The 21,335-nt window shown below is 39.8% G+C and overlaps 1 protein-coding gene across 1 annotated transcript in view; it reads left to right on the forward strand.

Moving 5' to 3' along the window:
• The window catches only part of LOC109039638 (Kv channel-interacting protein 4), a 77,968-nt gene that overhangs the window by 39,707 nt on the left and 16,926 nt on the right, over positions 1–21,335 (forward strand). Inside the window, exon 2 of the mRNA XM_019055216.2 lies at positions 21,020–21,089. Coding sequence (XP_018910761.1) covers positions 21,020–21,089 — 70 coding nt within the window. The remainder of the gene's footprint in view (positions 1–21,019; positions 21,090–21,335) is intronic.

Raw genomic sequence — 21,335 nt, forward strand, 5'->3', positions numbered from 1 at the left:
GATGACAATGCTACAGAGAGAAAATCCTGAAGCTCAATCAATTCTTGGGAGGGCGCCTCCGTAAAGAATGTCGAGTTATTGGATCCTCTCCAATGATGTTCCGCACGGACTCTAAATCTTTGACTTCCTCCATGATTCGTGTTCAAAGTCGGCGAATAAGAGGAGATTTTACCCTCGTGCAAGTCACAAAACTTGTATATAGAAGAGTGCGCAAAGTGCAAAATATTTAGAAGGGGACTGGGGAAAGGCGCTGCGCAGCGCAAGTATGTCCCGACTGTAATGACTAGTCCGAGCGCCTTCTAATTATTGTGTATGCAATATGGCCATTCATGCAGTACGAATAGTTGTATCATGGCGCCGTTATCCGTTAGAGTGTTTTTGATCGAGGATGATGATGTTACATTGGACTGCACTAAATTATTGAATCGGATTTGAGTTAGAGCAGTTGATCTGTTAAAATATAAGCTTGTCTGGAAAATTGAGCAGACCTTGCTTCATGCACAAATATCGTTTTTCCATAATTGAACCAACTTTAGGTTTTTTCTCTCTTATATTTCTTCTTATTCTGATGAACGAAATTTTGCTCTATGTCAGTTCAAAATTGTTCAGATTAAAAATAGACCACAACATGCTGAAGAGAAGTGTATTTAACTATTTATCCTTCAAAAAGAGCCATAAATTTCTCCATTAAGTTAATGAATAAACAAGATTTGCTCAGAAAAAATAGCTCCATGTATCACAAGAAATGCTACTCCAGAATGGGTAGAAACGAACTCAACTGATTGTGGGCTGAGGATAGAGATTTAATCGTAGTATAAAGTAGATTAACCACGAGACTTCTGCGGAATTTCAAACTAACCGACTTACAGTGTGTTTCAGTCGAGGAACAGTGACCAGTTGCATTCATAGGGAACTTTTCAATTTCTTCCAACAGCCCAGATGGCGGGGCAAAAACTTAGATAAGACTAGCTGTTGACTCTCAAAGGAGTTAATTAAAATTTACTTTTATCTCTCTTATTAACGCGAGGTTTAAAATGCAATTAGGGAGCTAAAAGTAGTTAGAGGCCGAGAGCAATGGAAAACGCGATACCAAATGGACGAATAAAAAAACTTCAACGGAAAAAGAGCAACAAAAGGTTTGAAGATGGAGAGAAAAAAGCATGGACGTTGGGATGCAGATGACTTGTAGATGCACTGTACTAGTCAGGAACTTAGTCCATGACTAAAATCATCTTAATCGCACCCGGAAAAAATTGAATTGCTGGTTTAACAATTAAATTGTTAAAGAATATGTCCGACATGTTTACAATAGTGGGAAGCTAATTTAACCACGAGGGTGGTTAAATAAAGAAAAACATTATTGTCACATTGTCACAGAAATTGTTCTAATTTTTGAATATTATGGACTAGCAAACAGTAATACGGATTGTGCTTATAAACACCCTTTTAAGCATTTTTTTTGTATTGTAAAACCTATATTGAAACATGTCGGACACTTTTTTTAAACTAAAAAATTGTTAAATCAGCAATTTTTTTTTCCGTGAGCAGACATTGTCTAATTTCCTTTCATGTTTTATTTTCTCAAGAGAAAAGTGGTCATTATTCTCACTTAAACTTTTGTGGGTACATTCAAATGCACAGGAAGTTTCAAAATGTTATTTTGTTTGGCCTTCTGTTAAAATAATTAAAACTGAAGAGGAAATTAAGTAGCGTGAAACCGAGTTAGGATGATTTTGATTAAATTCGTCCACATTAGAGCAATAACTGCCGTCACCCGACTCGAGATACGCAAATTAGATGTCACCACACAAAGTAAAAGACCCCGGCAAAGAGAAAACCGACGAACGGGGATGTTTCCCACAAATCGATATCCAGCGAGTGAGACAGTTGCGCCTGTCACACTGTCAGAGAAATGTGTTTTAATTGTTGAATCTTATGGACTAGCAAACAGTAACACGGGTTGTATTTATAAACACTCTTTTAATATCTCTTTCCCATAGAGGATGGAGGCTTTCACGGATTGTTGGTGACAAGAGGAAGGAACGTACATTTTTGAGATTCGGAGTGACAGGAATATAGAGCTAAAATTCCATTCAATCTTGTGGCCCATAAAAATGTTAAATTGATGTTTTGTGCTAACAATTGAGTTTTTGAAATAAAATATAATCAATGCAACAAAAGGGAAAAATTATTTGCTTGAAAATCTAAAAAAAAACTTATTTATTTCATTTGTTTAAAAGAAACAATAGCTATTAGCTGTTTTGGAGCGTTATAAATGTTACTTACTACTATAATTGAAGCGCAAGAAAATACATTTAAAAATTAATATGACAGCCTAATTTGGTAAATAAACACAATCAGGAAATTTCGGACCAGTTTACATGCCAATATATCTCCCCATCATATATGTCCTGGTTCTGTTTATTTCACATTTTAGCCGTGTTATACCCATGTTAGTGTCCTACTTTCTGTACATTTTTGTTGAATCGAGCTAATGCTTTTTGTTTCTCCTATCATTAGTAGCATTATTCGTGTTGCTTGTCAACATTTTTGCCCTTTTTTCAATAATTTTTGTGCCAACGAGTTTTAGCTTTTCTTATAAGTCTTTTTTCTACAAAGGTCTTGTTTAGCTTTTCGGTTTTACATTTTAATTTAGAAATGTACGGCAAGTTAGCGATCCGACAAGCTCTCAATGTAGACAAGTGCAGGAACAGGTTCATTTAAGATACTCAATATTATTAATTGTTTTCTTCTTCTTTTTCTTAAATGTCGCTTGCTTCAGTCATTCATCGGGGACTTCGGTTGGTATATAATGTCCTCCGCGGTTGAAAGGTAGTTTTGAAAAAATTTCCTCTCCGATTCTGGAGAGAAAAAATAAGACATCTACAGATAATGCACTCTCGGAATAATACTTTTAGCATTCATTATGTGAGCTCTTGCCTTATGCATTAAAATGAGAAATGTCTTCCTCATAGCTTGAAGTATCTGCTTTTTAAATTCTGATAAGAGCATATATTACTCTCGTCGTCCGCCGCTTTTTCACTCTCTTCATGCAAATGCGTTCCAGATATGTGGCTCCTAGCCGCCTCATTGTAAACAAATCCTACTTCAACACTGACTCCAGTCCCATTGTTTTTCGTTGGAACCGAATTTTACTACTTAATTTGATGACCCTCCGCGAGAAGATTCAAAGGCGTGGACGAGGAGGGAACCAAGTCAACTCTCCCAAGTTCGAGCGTAAGGCCATAAAATCGAAAGAGACAAAAAAAAATCCGTATTAGGATGACTAGAGGGAGCGCTGAATCGAATAAAAGAATGGATTTGGCACAAAAGTGATATGCTCATCGAAAAGAATAATGTGAGATAGAGATCGAGGCGTTTTTATTGCCAAATTTCCTCGCTGCCAACTCTCACAGCAAATAAAATAGACTCTGCCAACGGCCAAAGAAGAAAACCAAAAGAATTTGGTTTATTTTTCAACCAAAGAATAAATCAGTGGACGTCTAAATCTGACCAATTATTACAGCAATTCATGCGTGTGAATAGTGTATTTTGAAATGAATCAAGGAACAGGAAAAAATATTTGTCAATTTCGTTTATCAGTACGTCTTTCAAACCAAGGAATAGGTGCGGAAAAAATGCTGAAATAAAGTTGTTATGATACAAGCTTGCCTTCTATTAAACGACTTAAAAAAAAAAAAAAAAAAAAAAGAGAGAGAGAGAGAGAGAGAAACTTACAAAGGGAAGAGATAGCTTACCAATCGATCGCATTGGTAAGTTTAGGAACTTTTTGTGGGGAAAGGGGGCGTAGATTGGGCTGTTTGGGAAGCCGCGAAAAGGATCTAGAGGGAGGGGTTCCTTTACCCCCAGAAAGAGCTTTCAAGAGACTTTATCGGTTCCAGAAAAAGGGTCTGAGGGGCCTCCAAGGATAATTTTATGTTCAAGTAAGTTCAAGTAAGAATGTGTTTTGACATTTCCATTAATCGAAATTATGATAGTAAGAATAGCAAACAGAAGTCAAAAAGATAATTCTATTCAAATGAAAGACAAAAATCGCTCTTCCTCCTATTTTTTGAGTAATTCATGATCAACTTTTGAAACGCATCTTGCCTGTGCAAATAATATTTGGATATTCACACTTTTGAGAGGACCCGAGTGAGGTGACGATCGTAGGAATTTTGCAGTCTATTGCAAATGCGATGAAATTACTATCAAATAAATTAAATTTGAATTACAATTCTAACATTTGTATGTAAATAACAGCTCCAATTTTAAATATTATTTGTTCTGTACAACCACGAATTAAAATATTCATGTTAAGGGTGAATGCAATATTGGAATATGATTCAACGGTTATTTCAATTATATTAAAAGATATGCTAACACTAATATTGATCAAAGAGATTGATCTTTTCAAATTGAATTTCTACGAGTGGTTCGAGCCGTCCATCTATAAGCCGCCTTGTTCGTAAGGAAGGGTTGTGACAAGACGTTAGTTCCTACTTCATGAGGAACAAGGAGGAAGTGGGCAAAAGTCCAAATATAAACAAACAATAATGCCAACCCACAGCCCACTCATGAGATTTCCTCTTTTCAAATACTAATGGAACGAAGAGAGGAAGAGAGAAACTCATTTCGTGGGTGACCCTTGTAAGACTTGGCGGAAAATGCATTAACGGGCAGAAAAATTGTTCCTCTGGGCGTTTATTCGGTCCAATCGTAGAATAATGTAAAAAGTTAAACGGAAAATTAAAAAGAACAAAATAAAGGGCTGGCATACTCTCCAGTTTTGATTGAAATTGTGATGGAAAATTGGTAGCCTCTCTAAACAAAACTAAACGAAACGAATTGGAATGAAATAAAAAAAGGAAACAAGATAGAGATACTCATGACCACAGTCAATATCAATTACTAAAAGCTTACAAACTCTTAATTCAAATAATCGGCTTGCAGGTCTCATTTGTCGCGTAATCTATGCAAGGCGCTTTGAGCAACTATTCTAACGCGAGGGAGCGCGTATTGTATATACGATGAATTGAAGGCGTTTACGAGTTAGCCGTAAAGTCAGTCCGTGGAGCGCTCCTTTCGAGTGTTGAAACGCTAATTATAACAATTGTAACGAGATCAGTAAAAAAGGAACTTAGAGGGCAAATTGAGCTCCTCCCAATTCTGCCATTTTAAGATATTTTTTCCTCTCTACGAAACTATGTTTCTCGATTGAACCTCTTTGCTTATACACATATCCAATTGAACTCTACATTATTGCTTAAAAGAGGATACCTTCACGGTGAGGGTGAACGCCTGGCTTCCGTCTGGATTACATTGGGATTTAAGCATTGTTGGGAAATTGAGACTAACTTTTGACGGTCCTAGCCTTGATGCGAACATTATTGCAAAAATGTCTACGTGGAGAGGCGTTTCCATAAATTTAACTTCCTGGCAAAACTAATTTCTGAAAGTTGTAAAATGTGGTTGTGTCTAATACCACTCCACATTAAGTTTTTTTTTTCCACCGATCCTGAAACAATTATCAACATTCAAAAAGAGCAATCTGCAGACCGACTTTAGACTTTACCACTAACTCGTTAACATAACGCCTTCAATGGGTCAGTTGCGCTGGTCACAGAATCGTGTTTTAATGCTTGATTCATGTAGATTAGCTAAGATTTGTCTAAAAAGTAACTCTCTACATTCAATATTAACCGTAATATCATTCTTTGAAAAACTCGGTTTATGATGTTATCCATCGCGATAGTGACACCCTTGTTTCTTCCAACTTGCTTTCATCAGTCAGGAAAACACACATTTGCACTGGTCTCTCAACATGAAAATCGGTTTTGGTCAATTTGACCAAAAAAAAGTATAAATCAACGAAGTCCTTCTGGTTGATCTGACTGAAATAATTAACTCAAAGTCACTGAAAGTAACAAGTACAGTAACAACATAGCACGAACATTTTCAACTGCGTACCTTAATCTTTAAATTTAGAACATATTTGGGTCCCACACGGCCCCGCCACACCAGAATTTGGCTAATTCAACCAGAAATGAATCTCCTATGGGCTGATTGTTGTAACTTATGTCAGCTCGACAAGACATCTTGTTGCTACATATGACATGGTAAGTCGAGCTTTATCTTGTCTTATCTAGCCGACATGATGATAAATCATTTCATTGATCAGCCAGCAGGTGCTTATTAGAGTCACTCCATAGAGACAATTAAGAAAACGCGGCTCATGGATGTCACTATCGAGAATAAAGATTACACAAATTGAGCGTTTTTCGAAATCTTTGACAACTCATTCCCGAATTCCTGTTTCCATCCCTTCTCTCATTCTGTTTGCGCCTTGCCGTGCCCCTGATTCCCCGGTCCATTCCAGTTTATAATCTTTGCAATTGGTGAAATTGTAATCTTTATTCCCGTTTGTGACACTCTGAAGGCCTAAAATACGGGAACCAATATCAGAAACGGATTCACAATGTCTAGACTCTCAGTATATAACGGGACTCTATGTGGATCAAGATGGCAACACCTCGCCCCCGCTCAAAATTGATGGCCGGGTACTTTTCATCGATGTATATTGCATAATGACGCATTACGCGACGGTTTGTAAATGAAGGCTCTACGCGGTGGGCCGCACGGCGGCGACACACCTTGAGTCTCCATCCGTCGGTGCCGAGAGCGGATAGTGCACAGTTGAATGTGAATGCGGTACGCGTTCAAGGCTCAGGGGGTGGCAGCGAGGGGCGGTCGGGGGGAGCTCGAGGAGGGAGGGGCGGCAGGGAGCGCCTCCGAACCGTGCAAGCGCTGCCGCGAGTTGTTAGTCGTGACGTCACCGGGTTAAAATCGATAGAGCCTCTCACGCACCGGACTAAGGCTTCCTTCACAACACACCGTTTCCCGCCGCACAGTGGAACGAGAGCCGAGACTCTAGACAAGGGAGACCTCCCTTGGCCCCTGGAAACTTTCCGAGGTGCAACATTTGCCAATACAGCAGCAACAGTCATCATTGTGCCTGCTGTTTAGGCCTGGGTACACGCTCAAATTTCCATCAATTTCCAATCAAATGGTGACTGGTGCGCACCATCTACCATCAAATGTTTGCGGTCTGCATAAATTTTACCGCCGTTTTTGTCATCATTTTGATCGAAAATTGACGGAAATTTGAGCGTATATCCAGGCCTTTTGACCTACCTACCTGCCAGATGGATGGTGAGCTTCGGATGTCGTAATGTGCCGCACAAGTTTACTACACTTCGCCTTGTTCGGACGAGACACTCAACACTTTGTCAAACACCCACTCAGTAGGTAGGTTGACATTTGAGTGTTGAAGTCCTGAAATTGAGAGTTTTTTACGATTGCCAAGATACCAATGAAGGGTCCCTCTTCGGCTCTGGTGGAATACGATTTCTTCACTAAAACTCCAAATTTTGATGTTTATTGCGTTACAATTTAAATTTTTAGGGGAATTTTTCACGAGAAAACCAAAAAGTTCTAAAGTTCTAAAGTTCTAAAGTTTAAAGTTCTATGTAACGTATTGATGGAGCCTTAAGTGTTTAAAGTTTCCACTTAGTGTCTGACCTCTCCCATGGCCTCGCTCCACTGTGCGCCATCTCGTCCCGCATCAACCGCTCCTGTCCCCCCCGTCCCCCGCCTTTCGATCCCCAATTACCCCACCGATCTCCTCTAATTGATGGGTTACGTGTCATCTTTACTCTTCAAAATTTCCTGCACTTGCACCGTTCCGCACGATTTTTTTTTCACTTTATTTCAATCGACTCTCTTGTTTAGACAATGACTCTCCGCGCTGGATCCGACTGGAAAGTATGTCAGTGGATGCTTTGTCCCCCGCCCCCACCCTTCCGGCCACGTCACCCGCCCTTCGCCCCCCTCCCCCTCCCCCACTGTCACGCCGGTAGTGTGTCTAACGGTCAATGTTGCCATTACGCATTGCTTAGTGGCAACCCTCTTCGATTCAATCTACTGATTTAGTGACTATATCATTCCATATTCGATGGTTCCCTAATATAAATGTCGAAGGCAAATAGTCAAATCAAGCATTTGGTTAAATGCCTAGGCAAATGATCAAATATTCTTCCTTAGACTGAAATTCTGATTATTTTATTTACTGTAGACAAAATAATGCTCTGATCACGTGGGAAGGAATTCTCTGTAGAGATGTGCTTCATACAATGATAAATAAGTTGTTTCTAGTCCTGGATTGCACATTTATCTCAAAATACACAGAATTGAATAAAATAAACATATATCACAATTTGGACATTTGAAGAAATACGAGGAGCATTTTTGAACAGAAAATGAAATTACAGTCTATGTACTTTTATGGATTTTTACTCTTTAAATACTGGAAATTTGAGAGGTCTCTGTGAAAACATATGGAACATCGTAACCTCTGAGAATTTGACTATCTACCTAGGCATTTAATAAAATGCCTGATTCGACTATTTGCCTTCGACATAGATAAACTGTTAGGACAGCGATAGCTCTGCCGCGCTTTTCAAGGGTGAAACAATTCAACGGCGATATACTTTATATCGGAGCCGCTAAATCAGTATATTAATAGAAAGGCCCTGGACGATTGGAGGAAAATAACGCGACACGATTAATCAGAGTTAACTGGTAGTCTGATAACTTAACTCAGCCTTGATACCATTTCGAGGAGTTTGACCGCATGGGTGTAGCTGAGGGCAAGGTGGGTACTTGAAAGTTGGGATCGTATGAGGTGGCTTAGTACCGATGGACCCTTGTGAAGGGTAAATGTGTCCTTCGCCCCGCCCCCTCGCCCAACAACATTTTTCCAGATACGCTTACAGTTGACCTCGCATTGCGGCTTATCACTCCGAAAGTTCAAATTTTCATTTGAAAAAAAGACAGTGCTCGGATGCAAGGATGTATATAAATGTCAAAAATGTTTAATTATCAAAGGCACTGCAATTAATCCTCTAATAATGCGTTTATTCATTACTAAATTTGAAAGCTCGATCCTGTCAGACATGATAAAAAAGATTTTTTGGAGCTCCTTTATTTGTCCATGAATTTGAATTTTTCCCATGTGAAATGTTATGAAAAACACTTTGGTGCCATTTGTCTCATCTAAACTCAACTCCTGAGCTTATGACTTGCTCATGCTAGTTCACCGAAAACATCTTGCGTGTTAAGAAGACGTGCAAGTATCTCAAAATTTTACTCTCAACCCGTGGTATCAATGTCGCGCCATAGGATGTTGACTGCAGGGGCGGTTGGGACAAACTTTTTGAGATCGGCTTACTTTTTTTCATTAACAAGGAAGTTAATTCAAAATCGTTTTTTTATGGTGTTGAAGAAATTGAGAAATACCACTGCTTCATGAAAGCGTTAACCTCCGCAGTTTAACTCTAAATGAAGACTGAATACATTAACAAGCTTGCCACCTGATGTGGAGATTTCAAATGCGGAGGAGGTTATTTCTGGCACATAGTCACGGCAATTCTCCTAATGTATTCATCCCTTGTCTCTGCACTGGCTGAAAATGGAGGTGGACTCGTTTATAAAGCAATAATGTCTTCCCCCACGGCCTCAGATTCAGATCATTTTTGACCATGAGATTTGTTGTTAAGCACCGTGTTTATCGACCAAGAGCCTTCCAAGAAAAGCCTTGATTTAAGGGATCTGCTAACTTTCATTACGTTTTAGCTATGGGAATTATTTTTGCTATCATGGGAAGATTTCAGTTCCTCTTAGTTTTAGGGGTAATCGTAGCAACTGCATTTCAGTCTCTCAATTTTATATCAGTGGCGCAGCTAGGAATTCTTTAAGGGGGGGGGGCTCTATTCAAAAACGTGACGGTAAATTTCTTTCTCTGGTAAAAATTGGCAGTAGAATCCGTGTTCCAAAATACCATAAACCTACAGCCGGCTGTAAGATTTCCCATAGCTTCTATAGCCGGCAACACAATTTCTTATAGCCTTTTATAGCCGATGGCGACTAAGCAACAGCCTGGCGATAAAGTGTATGCTAAACGTTACTAATTACGGATGCTAGGACTTAGTGAGTTTTTGGACTAACGCTCTCTTTTTGGGCCGCAGTATCTTGATTGAATTTGCGAGGAAAGCTCCGTACTTTTGAAGGACGCCTGCCTTTCCTAATATGTTCGAGTGCCTTCAATTTCGTATGATGCTGTGCAATACCTCTGGTGTGAAATATTTGCTTCAAGCGCCACGGTACGCTGCAGCGCGGCGGGCGGGCAGCCAGCGCGAAACGCGCATTGGCGCCTTCAAACCTAACAGGGATACTTCACGCATTGCGCAATGCGTGAAGTATCCCTGTTAGGTTTGTAGACGCCAGCGTGCCGCCGCGCCGCTCCGCTTTGTGTTAGGCTCTAATATTTAATCTCGTGGAGTCAGCGTTTTTCAACTCATGACTTTGAAATGTTTGCACACTCAGTATATGTATGGATTATTCTCATTTTAATTGATGAAAAAAAATATGTAGTAAAGGAAAATATAATGTGCGTTTTGTAAATATTAAGGTGATTCCGTACAAACTTAAGGATGTACAAAGCACAAGAATTTCTACACAATTTCTTATAGCCTTTTATAGCCGATGGCGAAAAAGCAACAGCCAGGCGATAAAGTGTAAAGCCCGGCGATAGGAACTATAGCCCGACTGTATAATTTTTTATCGCTTCGTGTAGCCCGGCCATATGATTTTTTCCACTTTCTACAGCCAGCTATATGATTTTCTATCGCCCTCTTCAGTCGGCTATAAGAACTCCTATGGTATTTTAAAACGCAGCTCCTATCGCATATTTTTACCAGGGTTATTTTGTGTACGTCCCAGATAATACTTATTTTCTGCCCTCCAAAAGTAAAAAAAAGGTACAATTGACGAGGCTAAGGGGGGGGGGGTGTTTAGACCCCCTCGTGTCTACACCACTGTTTTTTATTATGTTTATGAGAATAAATATAACAAATATTCCACTATATTTTCTTGGTTTTCTTGGTTGTCGGTACTCTGATGCTGATTCCAATCTTCTTCCAAGGTTAATTTTTAGAAATATCATTTAGATTTTATTTATATTCATAAAATCCGGTCAATTTGAAATTGCAGATTTATAGTTTTTTTAGAATGTAAATTAATAAACCTAAAATTAGACATAGATTCAATAGTTATTGTTGATTTACTTTTTCTAATGTAGCAAAAAGTACATGCAGTAAAGGTAATACCTTCAAGGACAGTAATTTTTAAGGAAACCCAAGGATGTCATCGATTCGCATTGCTGAAATAAAACCGTATGATGACACAGAGCCTTCGGCAAAGGTTCTGATTTGCGTAAAAGGTGGTTTTAAAACGGCATGGCAATTTTACACTGTTTAATATTAAAATATGCCTGCATATGTCCTGAAAATGTGAAATCAGTTTAGTTGTAGGACCAAAACCAGAATGGAAATACAATGGGCCTGTTGCAAACTTTTGCTAGAGCAAAACTAAGAGTTGTTTCTTATAGATAATGCCTCAAAAATCACGATGAGCGCATCGGCAAACTCTGAAATGCACTCATAACTTCACAAACTGCGTAAGAAATTTGCGGTTTTTTGAGCTTCCCGCTTCAAAAACGATACTACGGCACAGGTGAACATTTTGTAAGAGGAGTCGTTCCATCGTCGGCAATACTCATCATGGCCGACGTCAATCCGCCAAAACACGTGTGATGGGACGAGATAACACCTGAACTGGATTAGACCAGATAACAATCGGTGTGTTAACGTTCATATTTTCCACGCCCGAATTGATTGACCTTGAACTCTCCTCGAATTACGCGCGGAACTGCGTGCAAGCGTCGGCCATGATGAATATCGCCGACGATGGAGCGACTCCTCTAACAAAATGTTCACCTATGCCGTGGTATCGTTTTTGAAGCGGGAATCTTAAAAAAACGCAAATTTCTTACGCAGATTGTGAAGTTATGAGTGCATTTCAGACTTTGCCGATGCGCTCATCGTGATTTTTGAGGCATTATCTATAAGAAACAACTCTTATTTTTGCTCTAGCAAAAGTTTGCAACAGGCCCATTGAAAATGATAAAAAGAGCTTTTCTCTGTACGACGTTCATTTTGAGCCATTTTAATTGATTCACCGGACCACAGGCAACTTTTTGGAAGGCTCTTTGCATGGAAATTGATAATGTAATCGAATCATGTTGGAACTCCATTCCCATTGGTCAATCGAATCGAAACAAAACGATGGGAGCTGTACAGTGCGGTGAACTGCCGTGCTGAGGATAAACGCCGTATGAGCCTATATACGTTGCCAAATTTTTTCCGATAGTATATTAATTCATGAAAAAAGATCTCTGAAATTTTCAAATGAATTAATTTAAACCGAGAATAGTATTCCCTAAACAATTTGAAGAGACTTATTCAAAAGGTTCCCCGAAAATTTTGTATCTTAGCACAGAAAAGTTTCGCAACGTTTGAAGCCTCATATGGCGTTTTTCCTTTAGCGCGGCGGTAAAAGCAACATCTAGTCAGAGCCTACTGCCAGGTAGGGTTGTCAGATTGTCTACTATAGTGACATCCTATCCGACTATCCGACAAGGTATGAAATTCAGCACTGCGGGACAAGTGTTCTTTTTAAAATTTCACACAAAACGCGTGATAGCGAAAAATTCCAAAATAATATCTTCAGTGAGAAATAACCGTGTGCAACATACACATATCCCTCTTTTTCTAGTACAAGGCGTCTTCAACCTTGTCAACAAAAAGTTAGGACGCAGGAAAATTCTTCTATTGTAAAATCCCAAAATTACTTCAAAGTGCTCGATTGACTCTGCCCCCCCCCCCTCCTTCAGAAATTCGAATTAACATACATAAGCGTTACTCTCTAACAATAAGTGACAAGTTGAATTTTGAAACTTTCAATGCGTACATCGTATTCTACTTGAAATTTTAATGAGATAACATAATTATTTTGTAGTGTAATTATTTCGCATCGTGTCTTGCGGTCCATTTTCATAGTTAACTTTGAAACATCTGTATGCGAGGAAAATTGGTGATTTTCAGTTGAATCTGGAAACCATGAAACCAGGAATCCCCTTGATACCAACTGCCGAATCCTGTCTAATGACAACCGCTTAATCGCACCATTCTCCCTCCCTCCTGACAACGACCCCTCTTGCTACCGCCCCCTCGTCGGTTCACCACGGTTTCCCACCTGATGATGTTATCCTGGTAAAAGTTACCAGCTCACCCGAAACGCCCCCAGCCCACACCTCATTCCCCAGCTCAGATTATATTTTCGCGTGCGGGGGAATCATTAATTCACTCTGCTTTCCACCTTTTTTCTTTTTCTTATTCAATCGTCGGGATTAGTCTCTTATCACACGTTGAACATTCTTTCGGACCGCAGAGTTAGAGGTAAAGGGGTTATCTCTAAATTTATCAGATTGTTCCTAAAAATAGACCATGTCCATTTTCAGATGAGCACCGAAATGTCCGATGGTAAATGTAAATTGGACTACTTATGCTAAGAGGAACTGTATACAAACAAATAAAGGAACTGGAACAAATAAGATTTGTTTGCTTCATGCAGTGGCGAGGCGTGAATGATCGATTATCGATATTTCTCCATTTCAGCTGTGGTAAAGAATCGATTATTAGGGTGTTCGCTGCGATGAAACTTACATGGTAATTTTTGTCTTAAATTCACAGTTTTTAGCGAGTAAAACCCTTGTAAAAATTGGCAGTAGGATCTGTGTTCCAAAATACCATAGACCTACAGCCGGCTGTAAGATTTCCAATAGCTTCTAAAGCCGGCAACACAATTTCTTATAGCCGTTTATAGCCGATGGCGAATAAGCAACAGCCTGGCAATAAAGTGTATGCAGGACTAAGTGAGTTTTTGGACTACCTCTCTCTTTTTGGGCAGTAGTATCTTGGTTTATTTTGCGAGGAAAGCTCCGTGCTTTTAAAGGATGCCTGCCATTCCTAACTTGTTAGAGCGCCTGCAATTTTGTATGATACGGTGCAATACCTCTGGTGTGAAATAGTTGCTTCAAGCGCCGCGGTACGCTGCGGCGCCAAGCGACGGCCGGGCAGCCAGCGCGAAACGCGCATTGGCGCCTTCAAACCTAACAGGGATACTTCACGCATTGCGCAATGCGTGAAGTATCCCTGTTAGGTTTGTAGACGCCAGCGTGCCGCCGCGCCGCTCCGCTTTGTGTTAGGCTCTAATATTTAATCTCGTGGAGTCAGCGTTTTTCAACTCATTACTTTGAAATGTTTGCACACTCTGTATGGATTATTCTCATTTTAATTGATGAAAAAAAATATGTAGTAAAGGAAAATATAATGTGCGTTTTGTAAATATTAAAGTGATTCCGTACAAACTTGAGGATTTACAAAGCACACGAATTCCTACACGATTTCTCATAGCCTTTTATAGCCGATGGCGAAAAAGCAACAGCCAGGCGATAACGTGTAAAGCCCGGCGATAGGAACTACAGCCCGGCTGTATAATTTTTTATCGCTTCATGTAGCCCGGTCATATAATTTTTTCCACTTTCTACAGCTAGCTATATGAATTTCTATCGCCTTCTTCAGTCGGCTATAAGAGCTCCTATGGTATTTTGAAACGCAGCTCCTATCGCCAATTTTTACTAGGGAATAAAAACTGTTAATGGATAATCGGATTTTTCTTCCAAGACAAAAGAAGTTGCACAATCTTAGCAAACTTGAAATTCTCCTGGTTCCTTTTTGCAAAATGTAATCCATATGGCTTCTGCGCTTTTTAACTCTCAAGACGAAGTTTCATTCCATGGTGCAAACTTGAGGAGTGTCGATAAGAGGAACTTGACCTGCAATGCAGCGAAACCCGCTAGACGCCAGACGCTACTTGTTATGATGTGCGGTCGCGCGCCGGCCAGTCCTAAATAAAACATGAGCTCAAATTTCTATATGGTCTTTACTTAGTTCGCATCATGTAAAGCCTAGACCAACTCGCACCCTTCCAGAGCTCTTCCGCCTCACGGAAACTTCCATCATATTTTTCATTGTTACACCTCAGCGAGGCTTGACCTATTGTAGCCCTCTAAGAAGTTGATAGTGTTTTTCATGAAGTGCTCATTTGATTTGCGTGTCACAGCTCTAAATGGACCGACTTCAACAGAGACGCACCAAGTCACATTTTGGAGAGAAATTAGTCAGGAGCACTTTCATTCATCTAGTCGTAAATTTTCTCCTGCCAAAAATGCGAAGTCGAGAGAAAAGTTTTTTAACGTGAGAACAGTTTTTAAACTTTGTCCTTAACTTTGAGTTTTATTCAAACTGCAAACCTCTTTTTCTCAGTTCAAATTTGCGGGTTGGCGCTTTTTTCGTCAAAGTCGGCCTAATTTTACGAAGCAGAAATTTTATTTGCGTGTGCCAGCTCTGACAATTTATCAGTGTATTAAATGTAGCAAAATTAAGCGAGCATATGATGTAAAATAGTTGATGAAATCACCAACACTCTCAGTATTTTGTCAATTGGATGCAAAATTTCCCGGTAATTTGCTATTTTTTTAAATTTGTTCTTCCACCTAATAGAGTCAAATGGGCCACTGAGTAAGTTGTCCAAACCAAACAGGATCTCACATGTACTCGTATTCTCCTCAGAATCTTGCTTATAAAAAAGATTCACACAACGAGAAGTTTATAAATCAACTGCTGAAAAAGATATTAATAAGTAATTTAACATAAATCAAATGGAAGTGATATCATTCAATTGACGTCATTTTCATTTTTGACATTCAACCAATGTTAACTATAAACACGTATGTCTTGTTCAAGAGTTGATTTCTAGACTTGAATTTTTGAAAAGATAATTTGTTGCATTGTGATTCAATTCGCATTTCGTCGGATGGTTCATTACACGGCGATGAGAAAAAAATTGTTGTGCTCTTTCACGAACGCACAGAAGCGCACAGCGCACAGCAGGGTGGTTTTACTTGTCCCCTGTGCTTTTAGAAACGACCCCTCCATCTTTTCAGAGAGGTCGGACATGAAATTTTTGACTAAAACAGCAAATTTTGATGTTTTTTCCGTCATATTTTAAATTTTAAGGGGTGCCGTTAGAAGAAAATTTCACGAGAAAACCATTGGAACCCCTTTCAGAACCTCAAAGTTTCGTTTAAAGGGAGTTATGAGCGTTTAAAGTTTCCAAATTTTGTCCGACCTCTTTTATCGACTCGATCTACTGTGCTACGAGTCGCTGAACATTCACCTTAAGAGTAGAGTCAAAGAGCTGAGTTTTTTTTTCGGAACAGAGAGACTTCTCACCGTGATATATCATTTTCTCTAATAGCACAGCTTAACAGGGCAAAAGCGGTGAACGAGTGTTGGCACTTGAAGTGGGCATTACGGGTGCGGAGGAGGATGAGTATTTTTATCCACCTCAAAGGAGGTCTTCGGTATTCCGTTTCGAGGCTAGGAAAATGGAGGGCGCAGGGCTTGCTGCTTTGCCTTATTTTGGCCCCGTAAAATTTTGATGACTCTGCGGTAACCGCTGAAGAAGGCGCGAGTCTTCTTCAGGTTTAAAGGCGCATCGCAGGGGGCTCGCCCTTGTATCTCTTGATAGACGGGTAGTTAACTGACTTCACTAATAAACCTCTGCTCGCTAATTTGCATTGTGGATTTGCCAAATCTCTCGAAATTCATGTGTTTTCTACCGCTTGCACTCAGAAAAGAACACTGGAAAAAATGGCGCTTGGCTCAAGCACGATAATGCTTGAATTTGCCGCCAAGAATTTGTTTTATCTTGATTTAAGCTGATTTTTTCTTGATACAAGCAAAATAATGCTTGGGTTAAGCGAAAAAGTAGTTTCTAATAAGCAGCAAAATCCTTGATTTTAGAAAAAATACTTCTTGCCGGCCAATTTAAAATTTTTTTTCAGTGCAATTCGGTTGTATTGACCGGAGCCACGGGAAGGAGGGGGTAGCTTTTTCAGAGCTGCGGTTTGTAACGCTCCAATGGGCGTGGCGCCAATTTTTCGAAAATTGAAGATGAAAAATTGAAAGGTGGTTGTAACTTTTCATCCAAAATTCATCACAAAACGCTAATTTAAGGGTTGATCAAAGCGTCATTTTATTTATTTCATGGAAGATGTAGGTCTGTGCTATGATTGTATGTTACGAGGAAGGGTAGTAAAAACTCCGATTTTCAGTGTCACGTTTTTGATGAACGGCCCCTCTAGGTTCCGGTAACCGTACCCGCATTTCATTATTTGACCCAACTCTTTCTATAATTTCGTCCACGCTACGAACTATTTGTATAGTTCGGTTCGTTTTGAATCTTTGGTTAATGAACTGAATAACAGTTGCAGGAAAGTGAGAAGTTACAGTTACGTGAATCAATCAGGAAATCTCTCTCTCTCTTCAGGAAATTTTTGAACTCATACTAGGCACTTCCTGAAAAATAATAATGGTAGCGTATGTAATTTTGACCGCGTTAAGTAGAATGAACTCGAGCCACATCAGCTATTGCCAACTTTAAACGGGCAATTTAATTTTTTACAAGAGAACGTTTGTGCAGATTCCTCTGAAAGTTTTGAAGAATTTGCCTCGTACTATGCAGATAATTCACTAAAATTTGCTCCAAAATCGGCACAACCGTTTTCATGTAAAAATTAAAGAGCCCAATTGAATTTAGCAATAGCTGATGTGGCTTGGGTCTTTTATGCTTAATGCGATCAATTTAAGACTACTCACTGTTGCACAATTCGGTTTTTTAATTATCCTATTTAACTTTTAACGTAAATCTACTGATCCTATTAGCTATTACCTACCCTTATTCCTCTTAAAATATGGATTGATTTCTTTCAGACGAGGTCTGCTTAGTCAGAGCGCCAAGCAGAAAATAAGATGACGGCAAATAAAAAATTTCTGAATAAAATAAGGTCATGAGTATTTCACTGTACACCTGACGTTTCCTTGCGTGCATAGTCTTCAGTATATATTTTGAGAGGGATCCTAAGTGGAATGCTTTAATTTATTCGTCACTTACTGGCTCATCAGCAGTGGCGTGGCGTGAATTGCGATGTATCGATTGTTATGACATTTAAATCTATGGTAAAGAATCGACCATTAAGGTGCTCGCTGCGAACACCCTGTTTATCGATCCTTTTCCATAGGTTTAAATGGCATAACAATCAATATATCGCAATTCACGTCACGCCATTGCTCATCAGCACCTATACAGTTGAGTGGATCTCTTTATGCGAATGCGAATAATTTGCATAGCTTTGATATGCAATGGGCTAAGAGACAGGGCAGGAGTCAAAGGACTGCACAACCTATCATCAAGGAAGGAGGGGTGTCAAATAAAACGAAAAATTAATGTGAAATTATGAATTGAACGCATCGCTGAGAATGCTTGTTTTTTGGAAATGGAGGGGGCGATTGGGGGGGGGGGGACATTAAATTAGCACACTATTTTTTATTTCCCCCCAGAATTCGGAGGGAATGGGTAATGCGCTCACCCCCAAATTCGTGAGATTTTTAATTGAAGGGGGGGGGGGATCTAGTGATATACGGCTTGCCACGGAAGATTTGGAGCTAATTAAATCGAGAAAATCTCACGTTGTAATTTGTGCGTATAAATATTTCTGATACCAGCAATTCGCGTAGTTAAGTAACACTAAGTTGTGTTCATTGAATTGTAAGTCAAACAATCGATTCTTCGGATCGATATTTATAATTGATTTGAATGGAGGATAAGCAGTGTTGCCAACATACCAGAATTTGCTTTTGCCCGAAACTGGGCTTACGAATTTGGCTATCCAACAGATCTTACATGTATGGTGAAAATCGAATATGAAGACAATATCGATTGGATAGGCGGGACTTCTAGTCGGTACTGTGGCTATAATCCCATTGATTAAAATGCATTTTCGTATCGGATAAAACGACAATCGGCTACAACGACCAATAATAAAGGCCGATGGTCGTTTTATCCAATTTACATTGTATCATATTTTGCTGTTTCGAATTCAAAAATCGATTTCATGAATAGCGTAACTAACCCATTAAAGTAGCCTGTTTGAGGACGGTGAGCATTTGACGCTTTAACCAATAAGAGAGTCTTTTCAGGAGGGTAGAATGAACCATTGCCTCTCCCTGCTCCTAATCATTAGAAGTTGAAAATTCTTTAGGGATGCAATGTTTTAAAATCTATTATAGGGTACTTCATTGACATTTTTGGAGTTTTGCCCCCTCCCTTCCTTCTCATGGCTCCAAGAAGCAAAGGCGTATAAAAAAATGTCGTCCCTCCCCCTCACAGATCAGTGGCGACGCAGGTTTCCGATGAATCGATTAATCTGCCAATCAGATCTATGGAGAAGGATCGATTATCACGGCGAACTCCGGAATGATCGATTCTTCACCATAGCATCAAATGGGAAAATACCGATAATCGATTATCACGCCTCGCCACCGCTTCAGATTCTCTTGAAGTGACGTCACTCTCAACCGAGGCTGAGTCGGTGCAAGGCGCTGGATAGACAACCTCACCGACGGGAGGCATAATCATTTAAATGAAGGCGCATCATATTAAACGCGCAACAAATCAACTCGCGAGGAAAAACAAGCAACGAATCGATTCATCTGCCAATCAGATCTATGGAAAAGGATCGATTATCAGGGCGGTCGCAACGAACACCGGAATGATCGATTCTTCCCCATAGCTTCAAATAGGCAAATATCGATAATCTATCATCACGCCATGCCACCGCTACAGATTCTGTTGAAGTGACGTCATTCTCAACCGAGGCGGTGCAAGGCGCTGGGTAGACAACCTCACCGACGGGAAGCATAATCATTTAAATGAAGGCGCATCATATTAAACGCGGAGCAAATCAACTCGCGAGGAAATGCAAGCGCTTCCTCGGCGACGCGGCGCGTCAAATTTGATTTGTCGACTCGGCAATGGTGGAGAGAGGCGCAGCTCATCGAAACACCTTCATTCGCACTGTCAAGCTCTCGCTCCCCCACGACTCGGCTCTCCTACATCTCTCGAGTGAACTCCAAATTAACTTTTCCTTTTTGAACTCGATCAGCAGGGCTTTGAAATCGCGAAGGAGCACTCGCGCTGCTCGCGATCACTCGCGCTTCTCGCGATCACCGAAGCGCGAGCCTACGAGACTCCCGGCTCCGCGCTTTGTGGAGGGATGAAAAAATATAAACAAATAAAATAATTGGGGAGGAGTTGGAGACGCGCTTCGTTCTCCTTATCTGAAGCTCGGATCTCGTGTCGGAATGTCTCATGGTACGAGGATTCCTCCTTCCAAACCGCATACAGAATCTTCAACGAGAAGCTTCTTCGATTTCTTCATTCACTGTTAAGGTGAATCTTCAGCGACGCGAAGGATACATTTTTTCCGTGCATGAAAATGGAACCGTTATGAACTCTCTCGGATTTTTTTCAAGTGGTACGTAAATTATTGAGGCTCTTCCTATTCCTCTGTGGAACTTTCAAGAATTCTCTTAGAATGTCTGAATCATGTCTTGAAAATGATGTCTACTCTGCCAAGCTAAGGAAGAACGCCGTATGAACATTCGTTGCTAAATTTCCCTCGACAAAACATGTATTTCCGACGACATCCATACATATTTTTCCTTGAAATTTTCAGATATTTTAGATTAAATTGCGTACAAAATTGTCTGAAACTTTTGGAAAATTATATTAGCAATTTTCCCAGTAAATTCGGTTTTCATCGGAGGAAACTTGGCAATGCCGGAAGGCTCATACGGCGTTCCTCCTTAGCCTTAGCACGGCAGTACTGCTGTTGGTTGAAAATGACCATGAAAATGGGTCATAATGAAGATGACCTTATCTTTGCGTAAAGGTGGTCCGGCAGCCTTCGTTTCGATTTTAATGTCACATTATGATTATTCTATAAATTGGAATTTGTTCGGATTAGGTATTTTATAATTTATTTTGCGACTCTTTTTACCAATCAAATAATCATTTCGTTTATTTAATTTTGCAGGAATGCCCTGGAGGGCTCGTCCACGAAGATGCTTTCAAAGACATCTACGCTAAATTTTTTCCACACGGAAGTGAGTATTTACTGTAATTGAATATTTTATTAAACTCAACAGTTAAAATTTTGATTGTAAACCCTTGCAAGAATCTGTTTTCTGAGTGATGATATTTAATTTTCATTAAATATTGAAATTTTTATAATGTCGTGTCAAAGGCCGCCTTTGTACTCCCTCAATCATATTGCAAGCATGAGAATTCAGTCAGCCTTGAAGCCATCAGAGACAGGCGTCGGATACAACTATTCGTGTTTCTTGGATGTC

Source organism: Bemisia tabaci, chromosome 2 (assembly GCF_918797505.1).
Source record: "Bemisia tabaci chromosome 2, PGI_BMITA_v3".
Classification (NCBI taxonomy): Eukaryota; Metazoa; Arthropoda; class Insecta; order Hemiptera; family Aleyrodidae; genus Bemisia; species Bemisia tabaci.